Genomic DNA, 21,843 nt, shown 5'->3' on the forward strand with positions numbered 1-21,843 from the left:
TAATACATGTACATTTCAGCGTAGCTACGAGATTCTACATCTTAATTGATATAAGATAGAACACCTTTCCTCTTTTTCTATTTGACTCTTTTATGATTGAAAAAAACCTCTCAAATTTCAAAATGCTGTTATGTATCTACAAGATACTATGTAATTTATATTGTAATATGATATGATAAAAACTTTTGTGAGAATCCGCTACGCGGACTCACACAGTTTGCAAGCAATTTTTTTTTCATACCCCGATAGATTAAAAAATAGTGACATCAATGCTTAAATAATCAATTTTTCTTTGTTTTCATACCAAATCTGGCTTTCTGATTGGCCAATATTTTTTTTTTTTTTTGCATACCACTATGAAAAAGATTTCCGAGAATGACGCGAAACCCCGACGTTATCGTGACGTCACAATAGAGACATTGACGTTGCGTATTTATTCGGAAAAAAGAATCCCTTGAAAAACCACTATGATGTTACATTTAAACATACCTTATTTTATCACATAGAGCATAAAATTAATAATAAGTACTATTGATGTCACTATTTTTTTTTTAATTTTATCGGGTTATGAAAAAAAAATTTGCTCGCAAACTTTTGTGAGAATCCGCTACGCGGATTCACACAGTGTGCAAACATTTTTTTTCATAACCCGATAAAATTAAAAAGTAGTGACATCATGCTTAAGTATTAGACGTTTGATACATATTTATAAATAATTTTACGGTATTTGATATAATGTGTATGTTGTCATCATTTTAGCTTAAGGTATTAATAAATTTCCATTGAATGATGAAAAATGGTGTGAGAGCCCTTTTGTGGAATATTATAACATGCAATTTACATTTGTCATTAAATAAAACATTTTTTGTAAAAAAGTCACTAAACAATAACTTATAATTCAGAGTTTTGGAATCTATTTCTAAATTCTATGAGGTTAAACATATCTTGTGAACTTGTGAAGGCATGCACATGACATTTTGCTGATTATGAGGATATCCTTCTCTTGGTCTTAATTTATAAATGAGTAAGTGATATTAAATCCTTGGTACAAAACCAAAAATAAGTTTTTGTTTGAGCATTAACAGTCATTAGAAATAAAAAACAAATGTTTAAACATATTTAACATTTTAAAATTTCGCCTGGTACACCGAACTATTCGATTTTTTCTGCATATCTCCTGTGTTGTCTGTTATTTTATCTGAGGTAGGATATAAAATGACAAAATGTCTACTCATATGCAGGCGACATAGAACAAGTGTGTATGGGACATTGTTGTCTTTTAGTCCTCTACATGACTAGCCAATGCACCAAATATAAAATGAACGTAAATCTACATGGTAGAATACTTGTACAATATTTTTACAATTAAATGCATGTATCTATAGTAGACAATACCGGTATGCGATTGAGATATAAATAGAAAAAAAGTATCGGATTTTAATAATAGTTTATGCGATATTCCCTGATTTATAGTGAAATGCCACATATATTAGTTATATTTGACCTATTCACTTACCGATCGGTTGCGATGATGAAAAACTTGAAATCATACTTTGGCAAATAGGCAAGGTCAATACCACATATTCGCCAGGACATATCTACAGATTTAGATGTTTTTACATCGACAACGATAACTTTATTTCACGAAGAAACTATTAATAATATTCGACGGTACTCATCATTTCAAGGTTGGTTGGTTGTTTTTGCGTTTCGTAATATTAAAGATGCTCCGCCGCCGTCAGAGCATAAATGATATTCATCACTTGAACAATAATTGGTGTTTAATCGTGTGTATATATGTCTAATTAACACAAAAAATAATATAAGATAATTCATTTTGCCTTTGGTGCATGCGCAATCAGTACTTAATTCCATATAAGATACGGAATTTTTTGGGGATGTAATTAATTTTTTTTTGTAATTTTAACTTGAAGTAAAACTAGAAGCTCAAACTTTTCAATGGTGGTAATGGTGTAGAGTAAGTAACTTTTGTGACTGAAGAAAAATACTAAATCGTCTGCTGCTGTTTTTGATAGTGAAAAAATACCACTTGTCAGCGGTGGAGTATCTTTAACAGTCATGATCATATAAGGGCTGCCTCCTCTATGCACGTTCGTTGCGTGTGTTTTGCGGTATACTTAGTTTTGTGTCTCTTTGCAATTATGGTAACTCTTATTCATCTTATAGTGTAATTACAACGGAACATACCACCAGAGATACCAGGTTATACACCCTATTATTATTATATCAACTTATACTGACAATGGGAGAACTAGTCGCCCACTCCCTTTATCCCGAATAGACTATAGTTTGTTCTGAACCAGGGGACATAATCCAAAACTTTCATCACAGGGAGAAAGCTCAACTCAAGACCAAATGTAAGGCGTTGTCAAGGGAGACGTCAAGAAGAAGAAACTAAGTTAGGAGGGAAAAAAGGATTTTATATCGAAAATTTACTATCGTTGAATTTATTTGTTTGTTAGACTGTATCCACATCTGCGGTACCTCATGGGAAAGTTTGATATTAGGAAGGTAAAAGCCAATTAGAAAGATAAGATAAGATCCCAATTAGTTACGAAAACCATACAAAGTAAACAAATGTTTTATTAACTTACATAATACGAATTGCTGAGGTCTCTCCTGTATCAGGTGCGTTCGTGTTTTATTGTATGCAATTGTATGTTATACTTTTTTGTCGTCGCATTACAATAGTGACTCTATGTAAGTGGTGCTCATATTTTACCTATATTTGTTAAAAAAAGGATTAGCACGAATTGGATTGTGTGGATATTGTAAATATGAAAATAATGTGAATGCATAAATATCATTTCACTCACCTGTCCAAATTCAATATCGCGCTAAAATACAAATGCACCAATAAAAATAAGCCTTATTTTATTACGGTAATTATTGTATGGAACTACATTTATTTCCTTTAACGTTATCGACATCCACCGTAATCATCTGTAAACCAGCTTGTGTGCGGGTGAACTATAGACTTAATTTCGCGTTTTCCTACCTAGTGGCATTTTCACGTCGATTTGATTTCGCGATTTAAAGCCTGTCACGTCGATTTAATTTCCATGCCTAACGACATTTTCATGTCGATTTAATTTCGCGTAATCATAGCTAATGGCCTTTTCATGTCGATTTAATTTCGCGTTTTCATGCCTTATGACTTTTTCACGTCGATTTAATTTCGCGTGATCATAGCTAATTGCCTTTTCATGTCGATTTAATTTCGCGTTTTCATGTCTCATGACTTTTTCACGTCGATTTAATTTCGCGTTATCATAGCTAATGGTCTTTTCACGTCGATTTAATTTCGCGAATAATACTTACTAGACTATTAATAATACAGTTGTATTAAATACCCTGAATATTTTCGCGACGAGTAATATTTGCTATTTCGTATCGCAGGGGAAGTTGGTTTACAGTATGCAAATGTTTAACATCATGTTTGATTTTCAATTTGCACATAAAAATGAAAAAAAGTATTAGAATTTCACATCATTTTGAAATATTCGTGAATATTGATAAGCTTCTAAATGGGGTTTTCATTCTACATTGATGTATATGTAGATGGGTTGGGACATATGTTTGTGCAATGAAATCGATCTTTAGTGCTACTGAAAATTCCCACTGTTCTAGAAAGGAATCAATATTCATTCCAGTTTGAGCGACTTCACAACATGCATTATTAGCTGTGACGACAGCGTACTAAGTCTAAGCATTAATGCTGAGGAGTCGTGTCGAAAGGGCGTACAGTGTGTCAGAGATTCAACAAACTTGTCACAGTACCAGGTCGATGACTACACTGCGTAGTAGCTTACTCGTTCGGATGGTTATTTATGGCCTCTTAATTCCACGATAATTCTTCAACAAAAATGTTTTCAACGGTAGATCATCTCATTAAAGTTGTTTATTAGTAGACCTGACTTATTTGGCGAGGAATCTCTCATTTAAGATATTCTAGGAAATGTAAATCCCGACTGGTTATTAATCCGTTCTCTATAGCAGCAACTCGTTCAAATGCATTGATCCCTTAATACACTTAGTGACAAACCGCCGAGATTTCCATTCTAATCAATATTCTTTTATCTAAGCTTGAACAAAAAGGTTTCGAAGATGTCACAATTTATAAGTGAACTTGTTAATGAATTCAGAACGGTCCGTATATTTGATTCGTGTATCATATAGCCTGTCCGGGAGAAGACTTTATGTTTTATTGACTAGTATATTTGATCCAATTTAGTTAATTAACAGACGCAATCAACTTCAACAAACACCACCATAAAACAAATATCATGGTATTACAAAATACAGTTTTTTTGTCTATTCCGAATTTGCATATAACAGAGTTATCTGCACTTGCGAGTAGGTATTGATTGTGACGTCATGTGTTTGCGAGCGTAACGTCATACGTTTCGGAGAAAACGACGTGAATTGCGCTCACAAAATAATGACGTAACAATAGATACCTAGCCGCATGGGAGCTAACTCTGTAATATGCAAAGACGGAATAGAGTTCTAAACGAGCAGTGAGTAAATGTAACCTTCATAGATCATTTAAACACAAACGTTTCAAGCTTAATGTTACCTCTGGTAATGAATAACAGAGGAAACATTAAAGTTGTATTTCTTGTAATGTCCACCATCACAAACTCTCATAAAACATACAATGTGTGAATATGGATGCTTATACCTGTATATGATGGTTCATATCCATGAAGCACCAAAATAATGAAGCACCAAAATAATATTGACATAGCGGTAAATGTCGCATGAAATATCACACGTTTTGAAAGAACCGCCACAGTCATGTTTCAAAATTTCGGGTAATATCGGAAAACCGAGTTGCATCACGTGACCGCATCGGCGATACCGGTATAGATCAGAACCTCTCGAGCCGTATCTCGTGGTCAATATCGGCAATACCCGTACAGATCTGAATAGATCGGAACAGTTCGGATACTTCCGAGCTATTTTAAACGTGTACACGTTAAAAATCAATATTTTAATTTAACTGTTTGATAACTTTACTAATACAAACTTTACAAAAGTCGGTAATATTGAAAGTTTATATCATGTCGAACACTTTAAATACTTTTTCTATGCCAAAAATACAACAAAAGTCACAGACCATACAACTTTAAAGGGAATTCATTTATAAAGGTTGAAAGAAAGAATGCAGATCCTTGGATCTGTCCCTTGTCAGAGACAGTTTCTGCTTAAGCGTAATGTTAATAACAAAACTCGCCAGACGACTGATATGTCTGTTGTTATATCAGTATGACTTTCAGTAACTTTTTTTATTAAAATTGTACGTACATATTTTGTTGACGAAATTGTGTTCGTTTTCGGTCATCGAACTATTCCGAACATTAAAAAGTAACCTACATCGTAATGAGTAACAGGATTGTTGTCCTAAATTAGTTCAGCTATAATGGGACATTGGAAATCAACAAACCGTTTGGTACCGGCGGTAAATAACCCATCTTAAATTCATTCCAATTATATAACTATCTTCGTCTCAACTGTGGACATGTTATGTTTTCGTTGATTTTTAGCGATAAGTTTTTAAAGCTACAGGGATGGTCTTGATGTATTGTTTTTCCTTTCCACAAACAATATTTAAGGTTATGATTTTCCATTCTCCCACCCATTGACAAAGAGGGCCGTTTGATGTGATGCTTGATCTCTGTAAATTTGTTTTCCTCTCTTATAATAATGATAATATTAATCTGAATTCAATTATGTATCTCACACATATCTCACCACATCAGTGTACTCTTCTTATCATGATTATGTAACCACATCTCCATACATTTCACTAAGCATTCGTTTTTACTAATCGAATATCTCTGAATTATTATCTTCCTTTCTGTTATAAACATGAGTTCCCGATATCTTACATGAGGTGGGTGACCAATTCTATGTTTGAATCCTCATTTGTTACTATTTCGGATGAAAACATTGCTGTAACCTACGTTACCTATGTGTTTTTACATGTGCCGGCAGATTCACCATACCGTGCCAGATTCAGTACTAGGACGTTATTCAACTCGACAACTTACAGAGACATTAACATTTTCTTGGTTATCTTAATAGCATGTATATGTAAAATATATAAAGAAAAAGTAAAATTATTTCCAGTTTTTTAATTCAAAAGATTTCATTAAATCAAAAGATTTAATTTGGATTGGGCAGCAGGCAAAGCCTATACGCAATCTCTACATGATTACATGTATGTGTATTGAAGCATATTTCTACAAGCATATTTGCACTAGATTGGATCTATAATTCATCATTTTTAGAATTAACACATATCGTACATGTTACTGAAAAACTATAGAATAAATTACATATAGCAATGAATAACATGCATATCTTCCTGTTGTAAAAAAAAACATTAAATGATAACGGTATTAATTGGTCAGTTTTCAACATTCTCAATTATATTTAGTCTGGGTCAATTTTTGATGCGAAATTAAACACTAGATATTACCTTAAAGTTAATGGTAGATCATGAATAAATATACATGTACACAGGTGTGTAAAAATTGTGCAAAATTTAAAGCAAGATGGCAGCACTATCTTAAAATTTAGCAAGATGATAGTTCTTTGACAAAAAAACCATATTCACATGGATGTCCTTCTTCAAAATTATTGATAAAAAAATCACACTCGAAACCTTGGACATGGCAAACAAGTTTCAAGTTTTTTATTTACAAAATGCAATACAACAAATAGGTAAAACATTTACATAAATACATAATACAATAACCATTGTTATGTTTCAAGATGATCTTTTTACGATAAACTTCATAACAAATTACACAAATTGACTAATATATGAGTATGATATACTACCGCAGATTAATGAGAATTTTCCTTTTTTCTGTTGCCTGGATCAAATATTTCCTCAGCAAATATAAGCTCTTTACATTTTTAGATGAGAATAACATCATTAATTTATATACACTTGGATATTTGTGGTAATATACTTTTACAAACTTTTTACGTAATTCAGAATAAGCAGGACACAGTAATACAAAATGCACTTCATCTTCAACATCATTTTTGTTACGGCGTTATATCGGCCCGAGTCAATATGCAGATAGTGAGCCTGCATGCAATATTTACTCAATATTTGTTTAGTTTTAGAATTCAGAGGTTTCTTTAAATAAAATTGGATTTCAAAGATGTTTGTAAATTTCAGATTTTGAAAAATAGCAAATGCGTAACGCAATCCCTGAATAAATATGTCATGCAAGCGCTATGAATACAATTCCAAAAAGTGCTTTTCATTGATTACATCTGAGTAAACCAAATATATTATTGAAACCACATCTACATAAATAATTTTACATCGTATAACCAATTTAATTTATAATTAGCCTTTCTTACGATGAGCTCAAATAGAACATTATAGCATGACTTTAAAATACAGTTATCTGTTCTTAATAGCTTTAACCAATATTGCATAACCATAATTTTACGCTGTATATGTAAAGTAAACCTACCAGTCTAAGATAAACCATAGAACTATTGACTTTTTCACATTCAATAAACTCTTAAGGAATAAAAGATTAACAGCTTCAATCTTAGGTGCTGGGTGAAAGACCAGTACCTCGCAACAGTAATTAAGTATTCATGACACATAAGTATCAAATAATGATAATTTTATTTCACATTAAGCTTATGTTTTTTATTCTACTATTAAGGAGACAATATGACTTTCTTCCTTGAAGTATTATGTGCTAGAGTAAAGAGTAAACCATTATAATTGAAAACTAGCTCCAAATAACAAAAAAATTATCAACAGTTTCTATAGCCCTTCCCTGAAAGGTCCAGTACTCATTAGCCTGTAGATGTTTGCATTTTCTAAAAACAACTTTTTTTTTTCAATATTAACAAATAAACTCCATTTATTTGCATAATTTTGCAGAAAATCTACCATATTTTGTAGATCATTAGCATCTTCAGTAAACAAAACTGTATCACCAGGATACATAAGTAATGGAAAAATTTAAAAGTTGCAATTGATAGCTTTGACAATTAGAGTTTATCAATTCACTTTCTATATCATAAACAAAAAAGAATAAATTATTGGAGACAAAGATTCCCCTTGTAAGAGTCCGACATATAAATCAAACATTGCGGATACTTTTCCGCTGAACTTAGTACATGATTTTACATTATTATACATTGATATACATTTAATCACTTATAACAATTTACCCCTAATTCCACATCGCCATAATTTAAGCCAAAGTTAGTTACAATGTAAACGTTACCATATCGTCTACGTGATACCAGTCTCCTAAACTGTATTGTCATTATACATCATCAACAGATATGGTAGAGACCTAACACAACAGCTAATTAGTACCAACGACTGAAAGATATCAATTAAAACAGAAGGACTGTTTTATCATTGCATTTTATAATATCAACTACAAAATAAGATATTTGTATACAGTAGACATATAAAATGCAGTTTGTAAGAACATACATATCAATTCTAAAGTGTTTGTCAACGGGTCATACATTATGTAAACCGTAAAATGGGTTTTCATTTCGCTTTCGGGATGCTAATATAGAGCCTAATCGATTTTCTCTCTCTCGCCGTGCTACCTGACTGTGTCATGCCCTGTCGTCTAGTAAAGGAACCAAAGGTATTGCTGTTACCTGGATATAAAAACCGACTGCTCCACAACTCACACAGGGATTGTATATATCATACAGTAGCAATTTGTATTTCATGTTTCTTTCAAATGGGTCTACTTAAAAGCGATATGGAAGATGCCTAATTAGAAAAAAACAAAGAAGTGATCGATATCTTTTCACCGGAAAGATATTTCAGCGATAGACTGGTATAAAATATTGATACAATATTCCTAGTTTGAAGTCGGTGTGACAATTACCGTGTGACAAGGGAGGTTGAAGGCAGGGACTTTTTGGTTATATATCAAAATGGTGAGCGCTGGTAGGAGTTAACAGGAATCTACCACCATGTGTAACATTCTGCGACTGGCCGTTTTTCTATTGTCACGTAAGTTTATGCGTGTTGATTAAGCCATATTCTCAAAAGAAAAGAAAGAATTATTTGTAAAGAACCTATTCATTATCATCGTAAATTTGGTCACTCCAAAAATGTATTAATTTTCTTATCAGCGAGACAATGTATTTGTATCAGTTTATTTTAAGTTTTTAACGTAAATTTTAGCGTTATATCAGTACTTATTGGGCATGTATTGTTTTGTAGTTACAGATTATCATTGTCATATATCAGGGTTGACTAGAAATATTGAATTTGAAAATATTTCTTTCTTTATGTATTCTTTTATCAATGAAATACAAAGCCATACAAAATGCCTTGACATTTTCGTATCTTAAATACTGCCGTCTATCTTTCAAATTGCAGGAAGTTTTAGAATGTATAAATATGTATACCAGTTTTCCCCCCGAAATATATTACGGATATATAGTATATAGTAGGTGTATTGATTATGAATGTCTGGCTAATTTTTAATTGTGATATTTCATTTATCATAAGTTTTGTAAAAACTGTAACATCACGTGATCTAGAAGAATCGATGGAACTTATAATCTCCATCTTTTTTAAAGATATTGTTATCGAATAGAAGGAAAATCCGTATGGGTGTTATGTATATGTATATACATTTCATATTCGACTTTGCTTTGCCCAACAACTGATGTTTCGGACGGTATATGTTTCTGCATAAATATCTTTTCATCAATTTCTTTTCATCGGGATCTTCTCTTCTTTTTTTCTAATAATGTCATTCCTTATGTATTTTGAGTTTTTACAATTGATTGATTTAAAAAGAAAAAACTATAGTTATACAACACATAACAGATACAGTTTTTACAGAAATTAAATATTACAATTAATATTAATTGAAAGATTATTTATACAAATAATTAAAATCAGACTCTGTATGTATGAACATGTCAAAACCTTGTTATTCATGTCAAAGGCAGCATACGTCTGTGACACAAGTGTAGATATACTTTTAACTGATCGACCAAAGAAGGCTTCTTTGGGCTGTTTTATGTCGTCTCATTTACATGCAAAAGTGTTTGGAGAATGCATATTTTATGTTATTCAGAACATTCGATGTGTTTCCGAGCTCATGGTCGTTTCAGAGATCAAAGGTCAAAGGTTGACATTTAATGATGTTATCTTGAAATTATTTATTTTTTCTGCGTTAGGTTTTTGCCTGGAAATCACGGGTTTACGAATTTCAGTCCAAAACTCAGATCAATTATTGAAGAATTAGGTCACATTTATTCTACTGTCGCATTAAAAACTTTAAATGATGTTGTTGAAAATTTTCCATCTAACAACGATTTTATAGCTTAAGAATGATGTTAAGTATTGCATGCGGTCTTGACATGACGATTACATCATAGTATCAAATGGGTTTGGCGACGGGGATAAATTAGGTCATATTAAAAACATAGCATCGTCTGTAAACTAAGCATTTTGTGATTTTACATGTGTAAATCATTTTTTTAATTAAGTTTGTTTTATAATGTGGCTAAAACCATGACTAAAGCATGTTGAAGTGACATCGACATTACCATTAAATGATAATGTCCAGCAATACCTACACTAAAGTTATGATGGTAGTTGTAGTGAAAGGTGACTAAATTTGGGATCTTTATCTCTCATGGTTACCTAAATCAAAATACCTTTTTTCAACCATTTTATAGCTCTTCATGTGGATCTTGTCATTGTCTGCGTAAGTTAGTTACATCTTAGGACCACATGGGCCGACCTCTGAAATCACCAGCAGTAGCACAGAAAAAAACAGCATGTAATATGCAGCTGACCATGCAAAATATGTTGATTATCACTAAGTATCCGTAGTAAAACGGGGCCGAAGTGATCCCTCTCCGTTTTCTCCTGGATCGGATGTGGAAGTTAACCGGACATTAGCTAGAACAAGTATGTCCCAGAACTCAATATGATGATGGCCCTTTCTCTTCAGTACAGGCCAAGAAGTGTTCATTTTACAATAATGTATACCCTAGTGCATGATAATACAACACACCAACAGCAGTCACTGATTCAATATATCACATTTTTCATGAATATATTTATTGATATATCGTATCCATTTTTATCTCCTGGGCGATAAATAATTGTTTTGACAAGATAAAGCATAAATAGGTTATATCATCGACGATCATAAAGTTATCTACGTATCTGATATTTAATGTCCCCTAGTTATATTACACTTATTATGCTGTGCGCAAATCTGATGTTATCAAAAATTCTGAAAATTCTGACTTTATGCTCTTGATATGAAAATCAGATGATATACCGTTATTCTTTTCATCAAGTACTTCTTCTCGAAGACGGTTTATCGTATCCATATTAATTTTGGTACATTGTCATGCAATATAGTGAGATCATAATGCAGCACCTGTTTTTATAAGGTGAATAAAATTGATTAAGATATTAAATAAATTGGTGAAATAAAGTGTATTATAAAGAATGTCAGGGTGCAGTATGCAAGAAAAACTACTTTACATTCATTCTGCAAATCGATTCAAATATTGATATACTAGTGCTTTCATTAACATAATCGACTTGCAACTGGAATCTGCCTGGTATATAATACAGAACGACTTTGGCCTTATTTCTGTAGAAATACATGGACAAAGTTTTCATTTAGAGTGCCAGGGTATTGGTCCATTAGACCGATATTCATTGATTGAAAAGTTTAAAAAAAATCCCACTGATTCATTAATTACAAGATAACACATAACGGTTTTAGAAACATCGTCATCAAATTAAAAAATTTGATATACAAAAATGTGTTTCATTTTAAGTATAATCGATAAGTTTTAGCCGTCAGTAATCGATGGGGTGAGAAAATACTGCCATAGTGCAGGAAGATTAATGCATAATAATAACAATAATACGTTCGCTTAAATTCTGCACAACAAAATAAACAACGGTGCACTGGAGCAAAACGAATTCATTAGCCGAATGCAGAGTGATCGACAGTGGAAATACGACCTTGAATCGCAGCATCACATGAATTATTACCACCACCACATCACAAACAATAAACCTATATGGCACCACACCAGAAATACACATTACATAAGCCTAATGAACAAAGGAAATATGGGCAGTGAAAAATTACCATCTTAAAACACTTAACAATGATTACGATTTCATATTGTACTTCAAAAAACAAAGATGGCGTCGAAAAAAGAAACGAGTGCGCATCTTTTTCGGGCGGCTAATATTTTGCACTGTCAAAAATACACTATCACCCGTTGCTAGGGGGTTGCTACGAACGTGTCTATTGTTTCCTATTGCTCTAATGTTACCTGCCGTGTGATAGTGTAAAATACCAAATATCTCTCGACCAATCAGAATGCAGGATTCTCACTTGAGGTATAATAATAGGCACTGTCACCCTCAAATGCAGGTAGTGTTTATATAATGTGTAATAAATTCGTAACACGATGGGCAGTTATTGGAGAAACACACAAATATCTATCGACCGCTTAAACGTCAACTAAAGTCAGGATATATTGCAGCGATGTACGAAGGTGAAGGAAGTGAGGTCAGAAATATCGTATTTTTTATTTGCACATTACAGAGTTATCTGCCCTTGCGGGTAGGTATTAATTGTGATGTCATGTGTTTGCATTCTTAAAGGCCCAATATCCGTATCTTTCTTATTTTTGTCAGGATTTAGAAGAATGTTGAAAAAAACCCTGATGTAAATCATGCAGAGACAGGACTAAATCGAAGTCAAGATGAGCGATTATGATTCGGAATATTTTGATAAAAATCAAATAAAAATTAAACATCGTTAGGTGGGTCCCACTTAGTCAAACAAGCCGGAGTAAGCCGACATTGTAACGTCGTTGAGAGAACGTCATGTGACAACCGTAACTACGTAACGTCTGTCCGAACTCTTCCGAAAACGGGTCATGAACTTTCCGACTTCCGTTCGGCAATAATCGTAACTTCTATGGCGACCAGTTTAAAATGAAGGCATGTTTACATCTATCGACTTTCAACAACTGCTGTACCAAATTTATTAAATATATTTTGATATATCTAATATACAACTGTATCTTAATTTCAACTATATCTTCAAATACTAACAATATCGGAGTCGAATTTAACTTAAATTTTGGTTGATAGTTACGTATACTGTAGCTTCAATTTTCAGAGAAAACGACTTGAATTGCGCTCACAAAATAATGATGTAACAATCGATACCTACCCGCAAGGGAGCTAACTCTGTAATATTCGAAGACGGAATTATTGCAAAATGATTTGAGTCAAATCTAATGTTGATTACTTATATATCTTAATATTTTTATAATTATTCTTTTTTATATCAAGTGAGTGGCATGATCGTTACTTCAAAGTCTTTTTATTCCATCATACCATTTTGCAACAATGAGTGGACCAATTTTTTTAATCTATCAAAAGATTTATATTTTTAATGTATGGGCACAAGTCTCTTCTTTTGTATAGTTTAATATTGGTCTGGGATCACGTTTGCTTTAAGAATTGTTGATTTTCCTGCTGTTTTTATTTTTAGCCACATTTTTATTCTATAGATACACATTAATAGATACAAAAAAGACTCGTTTTTAATCGACTTTCAATGTGGGGCGTAATCCATCTCTCGATAAAGCAATTGGCAGGCACTAGAAGTGTCGATCGATGTCAGAACAAATTAGTTAAAAACTAGTTTTAAATCGACTAACAAAGACTATTTTTATCATTTCGTAAAAATAAGTACGAAGACATTCTCATATGGACATGGAATGGACATATCTCACAGATTCTTACTGGACATAAAGTAGGTAGAAAGGTATAGAGGCACGTTCGATTTACTGTCTCTAACCAGCATCAAATTATAGACTGTCGTACGTTTAAATAGCTGGGTACTCGATTTAAATAAACATACTCCACTTACTGATATATATTCAGTCAGTTTATATTATGGATTTTTGCCTAAATGATGTGTCCTTTTGAGTTTACAATCACACTCAAGTCTCATTTCGATCCAACGTTTAACATACATTTAACCACGGTCGGTCAACTATTGATATCAAACAATTCTAATGAATGTGTTTCTATTACATATATATATGTATATAAGTACATTTGCCTAACACTGCTGTTACATTGTCGCAAAAATTAATAAGAACTCCAGTTACAAAAATGTGTACCTCTCGCCATTTCTGTTGATTATTTTGGAGGCAATTGCTATATTTAACCTATTTGACATAATTTGTATCAAAATAGCTAAAGCTACGGAATAAACATACCATATACAACTGTATAATTAGATAAATATTAATGCACAATGGAATAAATGCTAATTTTACTGCATATAACATTGTTTATAGTTATGACATTGACTATGCAATAAAGATGACGAGTCAATTCTAAGAAGGAAAATTAATATGAAATTAAAAAAAAATCATCCTCAATTCATATAGATCTAACTTGAAAAAATGCGTTATTGTTTTCAAGAGTCATTATAATGTTGATGAATATCTAAACAGTACTCGTGTGATTATTTCCTTGTTGCGTAAGGTATTGATCCTCATATTACTTCGTACTAATTAATCTCCCTTTATTGCTATGTCGATGTCACTTCAACATGCTGTATGTAAAATCCCCCATGCATTTGTTTACTGTTCGTTATGTCGAGTCAACATGTTTCATAGTGTTTCTTCAAATAAACAGCAATATCGTTATTGCATTGACATCAAAGAACAATTTCTTTCTTTTTAGTATTGTCTATGCTATCTCTCCCTGTATCTAGAACAATTGAAAAATGATTAATGCATGAGTCGTCCATATGGCATTCATAATTGAACAAACAGTTTTTTAATTCCTCCCTTTAACCTTGAAAGCTAAAATATCGTCGTTTCATGGCAATATGTAAAATATTTCTAGAGAAGCATGATAAATTACTTGTCAAAACAGACAAATGTAATGTTTGTTTTAATTTTGATTTCTCTAGTGATTAATTATTCAACCTGACGAACGTTTGTTATTTAGTTTGAGGTGAAAGTGATTCTGTTTTTTAGATGACATTTTTACTTCTGTACATGATGTTACGTCGTATGATGATTCCGTTGCTGATATCGTTACTATACGAGTTGCTATATCTATTATATCAGTGTGGTCGTGCCCAGTTTGTTAACCGTGGAAATCGGCTGACTATGATATTACCTGATTTATTGATGCTATAGTTTTTGAAAGTTTAGGAAATTCACTGCTCTCTAACTCAAAAACTGTATATTTCTTTCCTTTATCCATATCAGATAATAAAAATAAAAAAACCATGACATACAAGATAGGAAGTTTATAGAACAAAAAACACATTATAGCTGCTTTCGTAACACATTCAAAGAACAGGGTCTAGATTATTTGAATAAGGTAAAATGAAATCAGACAGCTAGCAATTGATTTGGTACGACCAATAATTCAAAAGATATTCACTTCGTTTGATATCAATCAGTTTATACATACTACGTCTAGGATAAGAGTATTCATGAGTAATTGAGATAGCGTTGATACATGTATACATCACTACACGGAAAGGTCATTAGAGACGGCAGGAAGCTTCCATCTCATAGCGAAATGTTTCAAGTCATCTTCCATTGCTCTTGTGCAGATTAGGCAGATCTTGTATTGATCTTTTTCTAAAGCCGCTTAATAAAAGCTTTCATGTAATTTACAATCGCTTTGAGTTGGTTTTTCACTACTCAAATACCGCGCATTCATTTTCCATCAATGTTAAAAAATAAAAGGTTGACTCAATGATAATTTAAAGTATCCTACAGATTTTTGAACATCAGCATTTTAAATCGATTTTTGCTTTATTATTATCAAACGAATCAGCTTACACCTTACAAGATCAATACTCTATTCGACAAAGCCATTATATGAATGAAAATATTTTTATTTTCCAATAATTAAACTTTAAAATCCTTGTAGATCTATCCTTATTGCTAATATGTTCTAATGAACACATCCAGGGCTTTGCTAAGTCATGTTTTACAACAGAATGTTTGATATGGTATTTATTTCACTTACATCAGTTATTTTGTAAAACCTAAACAGGTAGCTAACGAGAAAGAATTGAAATGCCATAATTAACATGTATCATAATGTTGTCAGTGGCCCACAATTAGGTAAACTCGTTTTATAGTGAAAAGTTTATTTCGCATCTAAACATTTTGTTTGATAATAGCTTATTTGAATTTTAAGTACTTCAGTTTAATCAAGTCAAACCAAGTATAGCATGCCTATTCTATTTCCTAATCAAAAGTATAAACTATATATCAAGCACTACATGTATGACGAGGTCAGTTTCCATCATTTGGATCAATATTACTTCCCATGGCCGACTTCAGGACTACTTCAGTTTCGGTGTTTATTCACAACCATAGGGAAAGCCTTCTAGGATTAATCGCTGCATTGGCAAGGAGTATTTGTGATCTGTTCTTTTGTTATTAATTAAGTATCGCATATTGAATACACAAAAACCACGAAAAATAACCACCACATGAATTGACTGACATTACCTGAATTGATTTTAAAAACTAGGACATAGCAGGCAGCCGAATGAGATAGTTTGGAACAAACTTTGAACATAATCCTACAAAATAGAAATAAAAATGTCTACATCTATATATGCAAAGCAATCTGCAGTACATTTAGATGTATTCTTATTGATTTTTGTAACTTTATTGTTAATGTCATGATTTAAAACAAATATGGATAATGCAGTAACTTAACGTAATTAGCAATTCTATTGAAATTAGAGGAAAAAATAAGGCGGAAAAGAATAAAAAGAAAAAATGTTTCGTACACATGTACTTTGTATTTACTCCTTTTATACCAACATAAATACGACGTGTACTGCCTATAGGATCTAGATTTAGTAAATGTCTACCAGGTGAAAAATCGATGAGTAGAATGATACGTTGTAGACGTCGATGGGATCAATGGTTCTCGCCTATATTCTAAATCTTTTGATTTTTTTCGGCAAATGTTTAGACAATCTGTATTAAAATATTTCTAGTATACGGAACTTGATATAATTGCATGATTCACTAATTGATTATCTGTAATGTCGATCTCCCGTTGGTTATGTTGTAGGTTTTGTGTAGTGTACACATGTAGGACTCAAAACGCAGATTGGTAGCTTTTAATTTTTATTTGTGAAGTCCGTAAGAATGTCCCCGTTTACTTTCAAAATCACAGTTTATATAAGAAATACATAAACATACAAAATCAATCATTTTATAATAACTGTCAAGAACACATTCCTACTTAAGTAATTTAACGACAATTAACCTAGCGAATATAACATAATATGGAAATGTTCAAATTTCGAAAACTTATTTTGTGCCAGACTTCGAAAATGGATTTTATCATGGGAGTGTACTAACGTGTTCAAATTTGGAAACTGATTCTGTATTCAGACTTAGAAAATGGATTTTATGGTGGGTGTGTTTTCATGAGCATTTCCATATTATGTTACATATCGATGCATACGCTTTATTACGAACTGATGATGACAGTTGTTTTATGCTTTTCTTTCTCCTGAGATTTTCAATTATCTCAATTTTATTAGATTTTTATATATGATTTAGTGCCAAAGATTACGTGTTGTAGCGTTATCATTACATATTATGTATCTGAACTATAAATCGTGTGATAGTTCGAAATGTAAATGTTAGAAGAAACTACTTTTCGAGAAGCAGTTGCAATTAAAAAGACCGAACTCGTTCAAAGAATGATTAACCTGATCAAATGCTTGTCGATAAATGCTTTAATAATAAGTACTATTTTATGTTTATAACTTATGCACGGGTCTTAATCTGTCTACAAATTGGATGAAAATATTTTGCCAAAATTCTAAAATTAAAATTAAAATCTATCTTTTAAACCACCGGGGTTTGAAAAGTTAAGTTAGGTACTCGATAAAAATGCATTTTATAGCAGATTTTTTATTTTGATTTGTTTTGTTCATTTATCTATGTTTTCTATTTTTATATCTTTTCGGATTCGGCCCACTGGCTTCAAGTGCATAAACATTTACATCCTAACCTATTGAGCTTATGTCGGTTGGAGAATTTACTTTTTAAATTTACAACATTATTGTAGAATAATTTCCTATACATATAGGTCATAGAAAAAAACAATAATTAGGGTACCAATTACGCCGGGCTGAGAAACCATGGTTTAACAATCCTTTTTTTTTAAAATAAATATTGATTTCATTTATAGTTAACAAAGGTAATAGAAAACCATTTTAAAACAAATATACAACATACATTATTAATGACGTCAATTACAGTGATTTGCAATTAGATATCGTTATCTTTCAATTGCGTTTTACGACGCTTTGAGGACCTATCCTGATTGATTGTTGAAGATAAATTAATTTTATACAACGACAGGCTGAACAATTATCCTATGTTAATAAGCATATGACGAAGTCGTAGATTGCTATCTGGACTTGTAGAATTAATGTTTGTAGAATGAATTCCTCAGTATAAGATGTCAATATCAAATTAAAATTCATTAGTTAAATAAGAGTACTTCCGTGATAGACTTGTTTTGCACAAGACATTACCATATCTCACAATATCTGTTTGGGCAAATTCGTTCCTACACGAACACGTACTTGTCTATTAGCCTACTTCTTTATCTGTATAAATGCAGACATTATAGGTAATGGATTATTATTATCAGGGCCCAGTTACATGAATATTTCTCTATTTAAGGAGTTCATTAAATTAAAATTATCCCTAGGAAAGCATTATGGATTTTAGGGAAGGCTCCTTAACTGAAGACTTTCCCTTAATTTCCGTAATGCTTTCCTATGAAGAATTAAGTTAAGGATCTCCTGAAACTAAATGAATGTTCAAGAAACTAGACATAGACGCACTTAAATGTTGAAAACATATATTGGCCAAAAATTTCTGGTAAACTTTGGAAAAAAATATTGTGGTAGGAAATCTCATATAATTCAATTATTGCTAAAGAATGATACCGTACTTTTGAATTATTACTGAGGCATTTCCGCATTTACTGTGAATGATCAGACAATAGTGACGCTTCATGTAAGTATGTAGAGATCTGCAATTTAATTATAAACTTTATTGAACCATGGTAATAATATAACGAGACAGTATTCATGTTAGTCACGGGGATAAGAAATTTCCTTGGAATGAACTATAGCACAGACGTTTTGAAAAAAAAACAACAACAACATGAAAGCGATCATTACTAATGAAACTTCCATGTAGTGAAAATAACCGGCAGCCAGGTTGATTACCTCGAGACAGTTTTGCATCCAAACCTTTATGTCTACGTGTTTTTTTTTTGTTTTTGTTTTTGTTTGTTTGTATTTTTTTTAAATATTTTTGCATTGTCACATTAAGCTTCATAAATTATACATTTTATTGTACCATCAAAACCTAGTCATTTATGCAATATTTATATTTCCACTAAGCTCAGACTTAATGAATCGATCAAAATTTATGTCATTTTTCCTATGAACTATATCAAATATGCGTGGGTATACGAACGTCAAAAACACTTGTTTGAAATTTTATTTATTACAAAATATTTACAGTTACTGGTGAATGGATAGTAAAAACCCCACTGATTTCAACCAAAGGCTACTCAACTTTATTTCTCGATAGATTGAGTATGTCACGCGCAATTTGGAACCGCGCGGATGAATTTATGATGGTCCAAATCAGAAACTTTTGGTGTTTTCAGTACCGAACGTACGTTCGATGAACATGTACATGTATCAAAATAGGTTTGAACACATGTACATGTACGTGTGTAAATACAAATGTAGAAAAGTTACATTGTTTATGTTACTACCGTACCTCTTTGAGCAACGCTTCTGTGCGTATGATAAATATACAATGTTGAACAATGTACAGTTTTGCACATTCCGATGACGTTGCAATGTTTACATGTTGTGTGTCGGTGAGTGTGTGTTATTCGCTACAACATGTAGATCTTCGCGGTCCATTCCAAATATCGATACCCTACTCAACTTTATCCTTCGATAGAACCACCAGAAAGATACTTTAATCCTTAAATAACATTGGTATATGATTATCATCAAAATAATTAAATTAGAAAAAAAAATTAAGTCAGTAAGTTCTATGGTATACTTGTTGAAATGTTCCAGTATCGTAGAGATGACTACAATTATCTTAAAGAGGTTCATGGCTGTATGAATCACGATACGTTCTGAGACAATTTTATTGAACTCTTGAACAACCTGTAATTAAACTTGATTGTAAACCTTGACGAAGCATAGAGTATATATATGTTAAAGGGTTTGTGACACAAAAAGTGATTAGTTGTCTATAGATTGGGCCCCCTTTAAGATCACCGAAATAGCCCACTCCATGGGGATGGCAAATACACACACTGAGTTACCAGGCTATACATAGGGCCATCTGGGCAGCTGACCGATATGCAAACATTTATTGCGATAACGAGGCTGTCAGCCAGCACACGTCACTGGTTCACCGACTGGCTCATGGCTGCTGATGAGACGGACACGAATAGAGCTATACACATAAACTTACAGTTATCTTATCCTGTGTTTCACATGAAATAATTACAGGCTGTCAGTATAAATTCAGTGTGGTGCAATGTGCTGCTTATGGCTGCTATAACAATCACAGAAATAAAATAAGTTAAAATAAAATAAGTTTTTTTTTTAAAAATTCAAGTTTTTCAAGTATTCAAAATAATGGTTGCACATGAACACCTGTTGAAAACAAAAAATACCGGTATAACAAAATATGTATCCACAACATAAAATGGAAAGATTAACTTTTGGCAATTGTTTATTGACATAGTAATAAAGTGTATTACACATTGTTTTCATTGATGTTAATTAAAAAATAGATTTTATTGAGATACATGGATATTTGTAATATGTAGGAATGTAAAATTAGTGTAGTAATTATATAAGTCGTAAGTCACTGATATCAATCATACAAATGCATTTAGGTTAATGCATTTATAAAGTAATAAAAGGATAAATTAATTGTTCTGAATGGATGATTTTAATGTAAAAATAAATAATTATGTAAGATATATTACAGATTATATTCACTTATTAAAAAGAAATTATCTGATGAATATCCATGAAGGCATCCACATCTATATTTAATGCCAATAAATTAAAATAATTATAGATCTATTACAAACCATGCTGTGTTTGTCAACCGATCTTCTTGGTTTTCTTGATCAGCATCTGAAACATCTGGGGACGTTACCCCTCCTCCGTAGAAAGAGAATTATCAGTGTTCATCAAAAGGTCAAACTGGTATGGGATAATGTCCAGAACAAATCCCAAAGCAGGGATATCACTGTCATTGTTTTCCACAGCAGATTAAAAAAAATACTAGAAGACTCTGTAGTTTTTCTCTCTAAATATATAGTATCTACAGCAGACAGCAGAGCATGGTGAAACGGATGACGCGTAGTTGGTACCACGTGACTGGCTAGCTCATTAAAGTTTTCTCCACCGCAGCAATTTACCCTTACTGCCCTTAAAGTAGATAAACAGCTTTGCGGAGTGCTGTGAAACAGCCAACATTGATGGGGTCAAACTATTAGAAAATTTATAAAAAGATTTTTATGTCACAAACCCTTTAAACTGAATAAATATATATCCTTACATGTCGATTCAAGTTCTTCAAGCGTTGGTATATCGATTTACACTTTTTTGGACAAATTGTATATTG

General features: G+C 32.1%; 1 protein-coding gene across 1 annotated transcript in view; it reads left to right on the forward strand.

The window, feature by feature from the left end:
• Window positions 1–8,682: 8,682 nt before the first annotated feature.
• Window positions 8,683–21,843, forward strand: part of LOC138322912 (polycystin family receptor for egg jelly-like) — a 44,309-nt gene continuing 31,148 nt past the window's right edge. The window contains exon 1 of the mRNA XM_069267133.1: window positions 8,683–9,058. Coding sequence (XP_069123234.1) covers window positions 9,019–9,058 — 40 coding nt within the window. The 5' untranslated portion in view covers window positions 8,683–9,018. The remainder of the gene's footprint in view (window positions 9,059–21,843) is intronic.

Source organism: Argopecten irradians, chromosome 5 (genome assembly GCF_041381155.1).
Source record: "Argopecten irradians isolate NY chromosome 5, Ai_NY, whole genome shotgun sequence".
Taxonomy (NCBI): domain Eukaryota; kingdom Metazoa; phylum Mollusca; class Bivalvia; order Pectinida; family Pectinidae; genus Argopecten; species Argopecten irradians.